This window comes from Typopeltis vanoorti, chromosome 12 (assembly GCF_054136105.1).
Source record: "Typopeltis vanoorti isolate ZY-2024b chromosome 12, IOZ_Tvanoo_1.0, whole genome shotgun sequence".
NCBI lineage: Eukaryota > Metazoa > Arthropoda > Arachnida > Uropygi > Thelyphonidae > Typopeltis > Typopeltis vanoorti.
In genome coordinates this window covers 112,615,675-112,629,226 of record NC_143560.1, presented here as the reverse complement: position 1 = coordinate 112,629,226, position 13,552 = coordinate 112,615,675, and the positions used below count along the sequence as shown (strand labels likewise).

General features: G+C 33.4%; 1 protein-coding gene across 1 annotated transcript in view; it reads right to left on the bottom strand.

The window, feature by feature from the left end:
- LOC150101140 (succinyl-CoA:3-ketoacid coenzyme A transferase 1, mitochondrial-like) overlaps nt 1–13,552 on the bottom strand; it is a 155,207-nt gene that overhangs the window by 99,038 nt on the left and 42,617 nt on the right. The window contains exons 6-8 of the mRNA XM_090402085.1: nt 12,121–12,227; nt 9,668–9,728; nt 1,334–1,441 (exon numbers count right to left, since the gene is read on the bottom strand). Of these exons, the coding sequence (XP_090258211.1) occupies nt 1,334–1,441; nt 9,668–9,728; nt 12,121–12,227 (276 nt within the window). The remainder of the gene's footprint in view (nt 1–1,333; nt 1,442–9,667; nt 9,729–12,120; nt 12,228–13,552) is intronic.

The window sequence follows — 13,552 nt, the reverse complement described above, 5'->3', positions numbered from 1 at the left end:
TGCAACAGTTCTAGTACCTCCTCATACACCTGAGTTTCTTAATTCAGTGAAGAGCAGCAGTGGGTTCAATATTGCATATATCAGGTTGATAGCTTTTGGGAAAATGGACACTTATTACTTGAATAATCTTTTCTGCATCTGCATTCAGTAATTCTTTCATATTTATTCTTTCTTTTACTTCAGCATAACAACAGAATTCTTTTGGGTTGTCTTTCAATTGCCAGTTTCTTTTCATACTCAAACTTGCTTTCCATACAACAGCTGAACTCTTCTGGCCTGATTCTTATGATTTTCATAACTGACATCATTCTTATACACTTGGTATTCCTTCCACAATTTTTTTTTTCATATAAATCCTTACAAATCTCTTGCTTAATATGATGGCACATCTATTTTATTCCTATGCTATTCTTTTTTGTACTCTAGGGACAAATTCAAAAATCCATCATTTAAGCATTTTTTTTTTAATTGTTCCCATGCACTGCCAATGCCTTTCCCATCCAACATCAATACCATGGTATAGAACCTAGTATCCTCCTCAGTTGGACATAATTTTCTGCTTTTTAGCTCAACATTTTTTTTTTTGTTTTTAATGTCTTACCCACACATGAAAGGTCACAAGACCTCTAGTAGATCAGTGCCATGTGTGGATGTGCATCCATTTCTGAATGGAACATTCATAAACTGAGCCACTCTCCGAGTCACTACAGAATGATCACTGCCACCAGCCAGAGGCGGGATAGTTTCAACTTTAACTAAAATCCCCTCTTATACTATAATCAGATCTAACACTGGTTAACCTCAAGTTCCCTGTGTCACATGCTGATTGAGGAAGTTGTTTACTCATTTCACACCCATCATCTTTATTTAGTAATGCATTTCTTTGCAACTAGCAACCAATCCATTTGCTCTGTAACAACACCCACAACATATTTGATCTTGTTAGACTATACCTCACACCAGATGCCTTCAAACTCTGTAATATGGAAAACTGTTATGGTATTGAAGTCATAGGTCTCAATTCTAAATGGATTCTAGCCATTTAATATCATTAACCACCCCCCCCTCCTCTCCTGTCTATTCTTCCTAAAAATACTGTATCTTTTACACTCAATACTAGTTAAAATGTCTATTTCTGATAGCCATGTCTTGCTGAATCCTACAATGTGATGTCTCAATGTATTTCCCAAGGCAACAAACTCTACCGCTTTATTCATACTCCTAGCATTCGTGTAGAGACATGATAAGTTACCAGTATATAGTATATGGATCACATCGTTATCTCATATGTAATTGTAGAATACTTACTAATCACAAGCTAAAATAAATATACCTCACATATTTTGGTGCTCTTAGGCACATGAACAATTCTGTCCACATAAACATTGGGAATATGGATTTGTTCAGGAGGAATCTCACCTGCTTCAACAATTTCTTCCACCTAGAAAGAGAAAAGAAAATTAATTATCCATTCTGAAAACAAAACATTTAAACTGGAAAATATTGCAGCAAAATTATTATTATCATTTATCGTGACCTCCACGGAGTCGCAATACTAACTGTAAAAGGTCTATCTTAGACAACACAAACTCTTTTGCAATATTTTTTGTTTGTTTGCTACAAAAGCGGGAACTTACACATGGGTATTCTCTCCCGCTCCTGATATTTGTCATAATTTTTGATAAAAAAAAATAAATTATTGTACAACTGCAAAATATAATAACATAGTATTTATTTAATAAATCAATTCGTACAGTGATGCAACTTACTTATTTTAATCCAAATTATGAAATTTATTTTTTAAAAATACCCCAGATATATTATTATTATTATTATTATTATTAAAACCTCCATGAAGTCAAAGTCTCATTGTGGGAGGTCCACTATTAATAAAATAATATATAATTATTTGTAAAAATTAACAGTTCTAATTATTGTCCTCGTCAGACCAATTACCAAATCGCATGCGGTCCTTTGAAAATTTATTAAATTTTGAGCACGAAAAACTAAATTACATTTGAGACAGGGGCGCACCAGTAGAGCCTGGCGCCTGTGTGCAGAACTTTAGTTGGTTCCCCTATCCCCCCCCTCCAATAAAAAAATCACTTTAAAAAAACGTTTTTTTAAGTATTTCCTCCTCTTTGGTGCCTTTACTATCCTGGCACCTGTGTGCGTCGCACACATTGCCCATATGTCTGGCGCGCCCCTGATTTGAGAAATAGATTTTTTCTGTAATTTAGTATTAAAAGTTCACTTCCGTTTTTGTTTACTTTATATAATAAACATTCGATAATGTAATGTATTGAGTCGATGAAGTTTAAGAAACAGTTCAACAAAAAAAAAAAAAAACATACAAAACACTATTAGTGGTTGTTGTCAACCACTCAGTGGTTAAATTCTAAATGAATAAGTTCTGGGATCTTATACTAAATAACCAACTGTCTTTATCTTTGAATGCTATCTGAGGAAGCTTCAAAATCCCCGTCCCTTTCATCACGCATTCGTAATCAGGCAACTGTTGAAATTAACTTTATATACACATTCAAAACTGTAAACAGTTGTTGAATAATAACACAATAATGCAGGCATAATTACCATACATGAAGAAAAGTTACAAAACAGTAAAATGTTACTACAAAATAAGCAATTGTATTTACCTTTTGAATGAGATTCACTAGTCGAGTGTCCAGCAAGTCAGCAAATCTTTCCTTTTGTTCAGGTAATAATATTGCATTGAAACTGGTGGGAATTCTGTGTTTCTGTGGATTCATTACAGACCTCTTTCTCTTCAGAAACTACACACAAACTGTCATTACAAACTCGTTTTGTATTATCACTATCATCCGAGCTATTTTTCCATTTCAAGAAGGCACCAATGTACTTATCCATAGTTGAAATACCATACTTCCTTGAATATAACTCACCCTCGCATATAACTCGCACCCTTGATTCTACTTTTTGAAAAAAGAAATTAAAAAGATTCGCATATATACTACCTCACACATGAAAAATAGCTTACATACGTTTACTTCAGGTGATAGTAACTCGCTTGCAGCAGTAAACAGCATGCCCTCCCCAACAGCCACTATACTGCAAAGGCAAGAAAAACAAGTACTTTTATTATGTCAGTGAATAAGGTATGAGCAGTCTGTGTAATATATTTCTCAACAAAATGTGCAATAAGAGACAACTGGGATAAAAATGATATTAATGAATGAATGACATGTTCCCTCGTACAGAAACTATGCTGTTTAGACTCGAGCAAAACCATATGTTACATTGGCAAACACAGTTTCTAACAAAAAAATTGTTATTAGTTAGATGTGTTCCAGTTTGCCTGCCACAAAGCAGCAATAAAATTCAACTGAACGTGTTAAAATTCGTAAGCATGTTAAAACTAAGAAATATAAAAAATACTAAGAAATAGTTAACAGCATGCCCTCCCCAACAGCCACTATACTGCAAAGGCAAGAAAAACAAGTACTTTTATTATGTCAGTGAATAAGGTATGAGCAGTCTGTGTAATATATTTCTCAACAAAATGTGTTTCTCAACAATGTTAATATATAGTGAATGTTGTTATGGCAGTTTCACATATGGAATTCGGTTGAAGAGAGTTAGCATTTCAACTCAATTGTCGGATATGCTTTTATCTTTCTGTCGCGTGATCTTTTGTAAATACTGCACCAATCATATGCACGTCTTAATAACCTGCCATTGCTGTCTGTTTTGCATTAGGCTTAATTATCATAAAGGGAGAAAAGTCACAAAACAGAAAAAAGTTCCGGGGCCGGGTCCCCGGATAGCCCCGGCTGAATTTAACTACTGCAACCGCTAATATATTATGCTAATAACTAATATATTGCGACATACTTCCAGAATATGCCAAAAAACATCTGGCTTGTCTCTCATAGCCAGCTCTCAGCTCTTTATCATTTATAGAAAGATAAAATAATTATTACAAGAAGACATATGGATTACCACTGTTTTTCTCAATACTAGTGAAGACAATGTTAAAAGGAATGTCTTACTCATTATAATTATAAATTTTCAGATTATCATCCCCCTCCCAAAAAAGCGATTAAAAAGATTGCTCAAAAATTTAACCTAATGGGCTTCCTTAATTACAAAAAAAAAAAGTTATTACGTATATTATTCATAAATCTAATAATCAACTCTTATCCATATTAGATAAGAGTTGCTTATTAGATTAAATACGACCTTTAAATCAGTCTAACAATTAATAAAAACGTTATCCTTCCCAGGTTCTTTTTTTTCTTATATAAAAAAATTGTAGTGATGTGAAAATTTTTGAATATTTAAACAATGCTGAAAGGGCTATGTAACTCAGTGGAAGTGGGGCTAGCATCTTCTGCGCTAACCAGAAGATGCTAGCGCCACATAGACGTCAACATAGACTTAAGTTGAAGTCTGGCCGCCTTCCTGGAGGAACATTTTCTAGGTCTTTCTTCGACCGATTCCCGAGTTAGTTGATCTCTGGTACGGGCAAGTGGGATTTTTTCTCGCGGAAACTCGAGTTTATCATCCTGTAAACTCAAGAAAATCGACCGTAGAACCCAAGTTATTTCAGACAGTAACATATCCTGTTAGGGTTAGGTAGCACTTCTTTGCTCGTCTCTTCATCAGTGCGCCTATAATTAGTGATAGTCATGGGCCAGCTATTTCTGATTGCTTACCGACCGTTGGAGATCGAACTGCTCATTCAATCTTCAAAAGTTAGTAGGGTTAAAAAGCCTCACCTACTCCCTATAAGGGAATAAAAGGCATTAGATGATATACCTACAACTTTTTCATATTCCTGTGAAAGACTTTAAAGAGTAGGCGATTTTCGTCATCTGAGATTACTTCCTTGATTATCAAAGACCTGAATAGAAAAAAGTGCCTGGATTTGATTTGTATTTTTTTGTTGTTGTACCATGTCTTATCTTTAGTACATTTTACATTTTTGGTCTCTACAATAAGAGAATGGATAGTCTAATCCTTAGCCCACCCATATGAAAACACATACATCAGGTTTAAATCTTTCGAGGATACGTTCACGTAAATAATGTTTTGAAAGAACTTTTTCTCGCGCATTATTCTGTTAATTTCTTGTCTTACATGATTTTAATGACAAAAATATCAAGATCAGGATGCAAATCAAGAAAGAAACAGATTGTGTTGCTAATGAATGTTATTTTCTATCAAATTCGCTCGTGAGAATGGAGTTCATGTCTACTGTGTCGATATTAGTGACAGGACATTGTGTGTCTGAAACATTCATTTCTTAGAGAAAATATCTTTGGACATAATACTATATCAGCTTTATATTTCTAAACTGAGGCACATGCAATTTTGTTGAATAGGTTCATATCATAAGAACAGCTCGCTGCAGAGTCTTCGCAGTACAACTGCTACAGTCAACAATTTGACGACTGAAAGAAGCATCTAGATCCAAGCAATGATAATTCGAATTCAGTTCTTCGAACGATTAGCATGAGCTTGTGAACATCGGGTTGTATTAAATTGAATTTTAGAGACAATTCGAAGATTTTTTTTCCTTTATTTTTAAAATGGCTGAAGTAGAAACGATATCACAATATACTTTGTGTTGCAGTATTTTGCAAAGGCATAAGACAAATTCGCGTTTTGAAATCTCTGGCAATGCAGAAATTACAAGAGTATTCTGAAAATCGCCCACATCTTTCTAGAGATTACTTCCAAGAGTGAAACTTAATCACAGTCTTGTCAATCACAGCAATCTTGTCAAACTATGATAATGAATAAATCTTCACTTAACTCCAACAGAAAACTGCTATATGAGCTTAGAATCAAGGTTACTAGCTGAAAGAAATATGCAGACAACGTCAAGAAAAGGCGTTATTGGCAATGACGAGTTCGAAATCACTTCTAAAATCTACATCCAAATACTCTAATAGGATGTGCTATTGTTCTATTTAAATGCATCCAGCAAAATACGGGAAAATGATTATGGTGAATTAGTTAAGATTAAGTAATTTTTTTAGAAAACAGTCTCATATTGCTGCAGTTAAATTGTATTTCAAGAAAGTAGGGGGACCAGAAAGTAATAAATTTTTTGAACTACATTTTAATATAAATTTTATTAAAGAACAAATTAACATTATTCAATTCTGTAATCGACATCGTTAATTATAACCTTATTCCAACGATCTACTAAGTTTAGAATTCCTTTTTTGAAAAAAGTTTTTTCATTGGAGGCGAAAAATGATATCAAACTCCTTCGGACATTATCTTGCGAATGGAAGGTTTTATTACTTATGCTGTGTTCTAAGGACCTAAATAAGTGATAGTCACTAGGGGCAATATCCGGTGAATATGGAGGATGTGATAGAAGTTCCCATCCTAACTGCCTATTTTTTTCTTGAATCATTCTTGCAGAATGTGGGTTTGCATTATCTTGCTGCAAAATTACCCCTTTTCAATTGACAAGCGCAGGACGTTTGATTGACAATGCTTGATGTAGTCGCTCTAATTGTTCACAGTAGATGGCTGCTGTGATAGTCTTATCTTGTTCCATGAGTTCGTAATGAATAATTCCATGAATATCCCACCAAACGCACAAGAGAACCTTTTGTGGATGAAGTCCATTTTTAGGTGTTGGAATTGGAGTTTGATTTGGAGAAAGACACTGTTTTTTGCGTTTATTATTCTTATATACAGCACCCATTTTTCGTCACCGGTTACGACTCGTTCCAAAAAGGTGTCATTTTGTTGTCTGGTCAACAATCGCCCGTCTCTGTGCTTTATTGTTTTCTGACAGTTCATGCGGTACTCATACACCCTGTTTAAGAACCTTGCCACTCTCGTCCTCGATCTGTAAGTGCTCTTCCAGATTGAGGATGATCAGAGAGATCAAATTTTTTTTCTGCAAATCTTCTAAACCATCGCTGACATTTGTTAACCTTCAATACGTAAGAAACGATTTTGGTAGCCTCTGTAGCATTCTTTCCGTGGAGAAACAAAAACAGCGTACAATGACGTAAATGGTGCTCTTCAACTTTAAAGTCCGCCATATTAAAAAAAAAAATAATCTAAAATTAAAAAAAAAAACAGAGTTTTTAAATAGAAAAGTAATGCTAATATTTAAATAAAAATCAAATTTAATAATTTATGTGTTATTTAAGAAAAAAAACAATCTGCTAAAAATGACCTATTAAAAATAATTGATTACTTTCAGGCCCCCTTATAAAAATACAGCATTGAAACGAGGAGGTATTTGCAAGTTGTTTTTTGCAGTTAAAAAATGTGATTCAATGTGATACATACAGGACTAACAGTAAGTCAATGTGGACTGGGATGACAATATGTACCATTTTTTTTTTTTTTTTTTTTCTCCCAGCCGTCTCGTCGTTTTCCAAAATTGACATAAAAATGTCAATTTTGTCCCGTTTTTAATAAAAACTATAAATATACTTTAATATTGGTCAATCATGAATTATTATTCATAACCTATAATAGTATATCATGCATACCAGTAATTTGTATAACCATGGAGTCGCATTGTTCGATACCAAATATTGATATCTGCAGTGATTCAGAGAAAAAAAAAATGCGCGTTGGCAACACTTGCGCGTCTCATACACGATGCTGTAATGTTAGTTTTTGTTTTGCCTATATGCTAACCGGTGGCTTTGTTATTCAATGCCGGTGGTTTAAATTTCATATTTTTTAAAGCTTTAAGTCTATCCTTGCAATGTCAAAGAGGCGAAAAACTACAGTTTTAATGACGATCTCCAGAAAGAATTGAAATTTAGTTAACTGAACTAAATTTCAATTCTTTACAAGTGATGGAACAAAAGTACAGATTTTTTCTGAAATGAGCGAAAACCGCCTCGACTTTCAAGACTTTTGTAATATTAGAGTTTATTCTTTGTCTTCCAAGAAGTACTGAATGCTGTATTTCCTGGAAGTACTGTTGAGAGAATATTTTCTGTTATGAACAGTATGTGGTCAAAGGCGAAATCTAGATTAAATGTTGAGACAATGAGGGCTATGCTAGTTGTAAGACAAAATTGTGTCATGGAGTGTGAGAAGTTTTATGATAAGATGTTGAAAGACCGAAATTTGCTGCATAGATCACTTCATCGGAGAAATATTCATGGTACGAACTTGGTGAAATACAGTTCCCCCTCTACTCTACCTAATTTTTTTGGGGGGTTCTGTCACTGAAGAATAATGGTAAGCTCAATATGTTTATGTAATAGAACTTTTTTTTATCGTCTTACTTTTTCATGAATACAGAATATTACATAACCCACGTCCCGTTTTTGCCATCCCAATGTCCAGTTTTATGGTCAGTCTACTATGGACACTTTATGAGATATGCATTTTGCAAGTTAAAAGAAATTTTTATAGCACGGTATAATTAAGAGCAAATTTATAGTTCTTTCTTAGCCTTGACAAGAGCGGCGTAAATACGAGTGATTTGTCTTTCCCATTTAGTTCTGTATTTTACATTTTTCGTAGCCTGAGGTACAGTACTTTTATTATAGCTATTAAACACTTTGGTCTCTCTCTCTCCATATTGTGGGATTTCAGGATATAACTAGGTCACGATTCGACAGCGTCTTATTTTAAATTTTACAAATTTGTAATAATCTAATTATCAATTGATAAAGGCCACATAAGTAAGTATCTTTCAAAGATAATTAGTCACTTTTTTTGAATAAATATCTAGACATTGTACAATGAGGCAAAACTGAAGCAAGCTCTGAAACGCTGTCGAAAATACTTTTTTGTTTCAAAAGCGGACAGTTGTTTGTCTGAGATTGTATAAAAATACAATTTACGTTCCCAACCGACTGTAAACTTAAATGAATATATTCTTTCAACTCAATTTCTTCATCATGCAATAATGAAACTTTAAGTTCTATAGAATTTTCTTGAGTCGCTGAGAAGACTCCAAAAGTAACAAAATATAGTTAATATAGTTTAGCCACTTGCAACGATAGCAACAAATAAGATTTGGTGTTTTCGACCTGGCGATGAAATAACATTCAAGGACGAGTATGAAAACAGATATTAATATTTGTTTTCATATACCATTTGACCGACCTATCCTGGTGGCAATATTCACCAGATCAACAGAAAATAAATAAAATAAAAAAAACATTTTATCAATTTTTAAAATCTTAATCTTAATTTAATTAGTCTTTGGCGCATTCAAGAAGAGGGTTCACAAGAAAGAAACTCGGATTTTGAATTCCGTGAGTCAGTTTAAAAAAAAATCTAAAATTGAATATACGCTGTAGATTCGTTCGGATTTTGAGCACAATGGTGGTAGTTATCTGTCATGTTCATTTTATGGTATAGCAAGTTGCCGACAATGCATTCAGCTTCCGACGGTGGTTGGAGACCGGCTACCACCATTTCCAAAAGACCTCAAAGAGTGATGGTGGCTCCCTTTGAGAAACATAAGTACTTTACAGAATTTATAATATTTTATATTTATATTGGAAATGATGCTTCGCATACCCACTTTGAGGAATGAAAGGCGTTGGTAGATTCATTTAATTTATGAATTATAGCATTGTGAGACATGCTACTTGTAGGTTAGGAGTCTTTGAATTTATGTGTCATTTTCATTTAAGTATTATTGGTTATCAATAGAGATAAATATAGTTACCTCTACAATGGACACGTCTGCAGCTTTACACATTGGTGGGTTGAAGTTAACCGCGGCTTTTCTGGAAAAAAAATAAAAATAAATTATATATTATTAATTATACATTATTAAAATTATATATTATTATTGATGAATCGCCTTATGCTTCTATTATCACCCAAACACAGATTACTGGTCACCACGAAGAGCCAAACTCTCGCGGTGACCAGTAATCTGTACTGGTAAACTATCCAGCCTCAACAAAGACTATATAGCAGCAACAAAGGGCTAACAGGTACCTCTATAAAACCATTGCCATAAATATAGAGTTTAGTTATTAATTTTTTTAATTTATTTCTTTTGCAGTGTAGCCATTTTTTTCAGAAAACTTTTAAGTAATAAATGTAATAATAAATTAAGAAATAATAAATGAAATCTGAATATAGAAGTAATAGAAGGTGTGTCCGATTAACAATAGAACAAAAACAGTAGAACACAAACATAATGATTTGGAAATGATTGTCTGGTAAGTTCTACTCTGCTGATTTCAAGCATATGGGTGCTTGTTTATGATTATGCAAAAGTAAATTTATATTCTCGAGCCACTTCTGTTTTGTAAGAGAGAAAAGAAAAAAAAAATCGGACTTCATGGAGGAAAATCCTGCTATTTTCGTATGAGGCGACTATTGGTATTCTTAGATGGAATCTAAATCCAGGTCTTTCCATTCAGAATGCGCAGTCATTCTTCTGCGGATGCGCTATGAAAACTTTAAGCTATTTTAAAAGCAGTATTAATTCATCGCATGGGATGAAAATATTGATGTATTGGTCTTCGGATTGATTTTCTAGAAGACGTATGGTTTCCCCACACGAACCATACAATCACTCGAGTGCCTGATATAATAGTATATAAACACCGTTGCAAAACTAAAATGATATAGGGTTCTTTTTTTTGCTACATTTTTTCAAGAAGCAATGGAGTGTGAAATATGGAAAAACAACTTTTCTAAGTTATCGATGGACCAAGAGGATATACATGGGTTTCAGATTTTTTTTTCTTTTAAATATTATGCATACAGAGAAAGAGAAGACACTTGAAATTAGTAGAAATTTCATTTTACATTGAAGTTTGAACTTTTTCTTGATGTGGATACCATGTATGTTTTTCACCGACTCAGTCATTTACTTTCTAGTCCAAATTGGTGGATTAATATTCATAACTAGTGATAATGCTCCTCAAGAAGATACTGTCGAGCAGGAATTCACAATAATATTTAAACAGAGTCTGATATTCAGGGGTCATTTTTATTTTCATGAGACAACGAGATCTAGGTCATGGGGTTTTGAATTGAAAATGGCCAGAGAAGTAAAAGTAATTATTATACGAGTTAAAGTTGAAACCTATGTAATATATGCATGAACATTAGCATAACAAGAATACAAATTTATAAGTGCACACACACACACACACACACACACACACACACACACACACACACACACACACACACACACACACACACACACACACACACACACGCACGCACTCACGCGCACACACACACACGCACACACGCGCACACACACACACACACACACCACACACACACATTTGGACTCCTGTTTTAATACGCTTAGTTCAGCACTGCACTGCATATGCATGGAAGGAGATAAAAATACAATACTGTGCATAAAGTCACATATATATAACCTTGTTCAATGAAAAAATCAAGGGCTTTTCAAAGCACTGTTGAATGTTCCAAATATGTAACTGACAGACACTATCTACGCTGTAGATTCTCAAACTCGTAATTCATGGAGGTTTTCCACCGTCGTTCGAGCAGTATGGAAAGCGCTTTTATGCACTTCACAACATTCACTGCAAATTGCCAGTTTCAACTTATCATGCTATATTGAATAATAACATATGCATAAAGTTTTCATTAAACTGCATACAGCTAATTCTATAAAATTACTGATTAGTTCATGATCTAATTTATAGCTTTAAAAACTTGGCATTTCATGTTCATGCACGAATTCGAAAAAAAAATGCATTGTAAATTCCTTTCCGATTTACTCTGTTCATTTTTTTTTTTTTTTTGTAGTATAAGAAATTGAAACAAATAATCAAGAACATTTGAATCAAGAAACTTAAAGATGGCAATGTTGGCATGCTACTCTTCAGGCTATGCTATTCTATTATAATTTTTATTTCTTGATGAGAGACCATAACTTTACTTAATGGAGGACTGAGGCCAATTCTATAATTAATTCTAGAATGATTTATTAAATATTTTATTGCAGAGTGCATATATTGCATGCTTGCTTTCTGTGTAAGGATTTCGGTTGAAATGCTGCAAATTCATTCCTGTTGATCTCGTTGTTTTATCTTATTATAGTTATTACTAGAGAAAAGTGTAAATTGCAAACAATAAAAATGTTTTAATGAATTCTTGATTATTAGATTTACTTACCTGCATACTAAATTTCCTGTTTTATCAGCTTTCCAAGCTTTTATTAAGGCATAATCTCCACAGATGGCTTCTTCCATAACATAAGGAATACCTTTAAATTTTCGAACCTGAAAAATATTTTCCCCTCTTTAATACACTTTCATTTATTTTTGTTAAATAGTTCACACACACACACACACACACACACACACACACACACACACACACACACACACACACACACACACACACACACACACACACACACTTCCTAAGAAATTTCTGCATGGTAATCTAACATTTTAACGATATAATATTCATTATCTGCATTGACTGATTCTGATAAATTGCATTTTAAGAGTAGGCTTGTAAATTTTCCCCGTTTCTTTCTTTCTTTCTTCCTTTTTTTTTAATCAGAAAAAAAAATTCCATTATATGAATCATTTTTTCTCTCTCTCTCTCAAGATAGTTGGAATTCAATGAATAATGATGCGGTATATGCTTTTTAATAGTACAATACAAGACAACTCATGCCAAAGGATATACTCACCTAAGCTCTGGTGAGTATATCCTTTGGCATGAGAACTTTGGCATGATAACTTTGGCATGAGAACTTTGGCATGATAACAATATTCTTCAAAACATTAAGGTTTTGAAGAATATTGTTTGCCTAATGGGATATAATACTGTTATAGGAATTCATTATATTCATATGATTTATTTATTTTATTTTTTCAGCAGGTTTCCAAATTAGTCGATCTTTAGGACAGATCAGGGAACTGCAGGAAACTAGGGTTTTAACCTAGCAACTCAAAAGCGGTAGAACTCACGCTGTTTCAGACAAAAATAGATATACTTGTTGGGATTATGAGCATGAATTATATAAACTCTCTTCCTTGAAGCCCATAATATCATCATTTGCCTTCAGCTGAGTTCTCATTAATGGCTAAGGACAGAGGCAGCATCCTCTTTCAAGCGTCCAAAAATATTTAGGACTAAAAGACTAAAAAGAGTGTTAAAGTATTAGTTTGTTTTTAATGATTGAATCTTCATACATATATTATATGAAGCTTCAATAGTAAGTATTAGTAATCTTTTAGAAAAAACAAAAAAATTGTATGTTTATTTTGCCTTACATCAAGCATATCCATTCAGATCATCATCTTCACACCAATTCTGGATGAATGAGAAGAAACAAATGATGAGGTAACTTACCATAAGATGTTCATTTGGTATCATCATATTGGTTGAAATAAGACTTAAAGTCTATTCCGAGTTGTAAATATGGGGAACTATTCTTGACAGAAAAATGGTAAGCGAATTAGCAGAAAGAAATCTGAATAGGTTGTGCGCAATTTCTATGGGGATTGGCAAAGAAAGAATAATATCTATAACACGAATTATTACTGAAAAGTCTTTCATTTCATTATCCCTTTAGATAATAAAGTTGCAG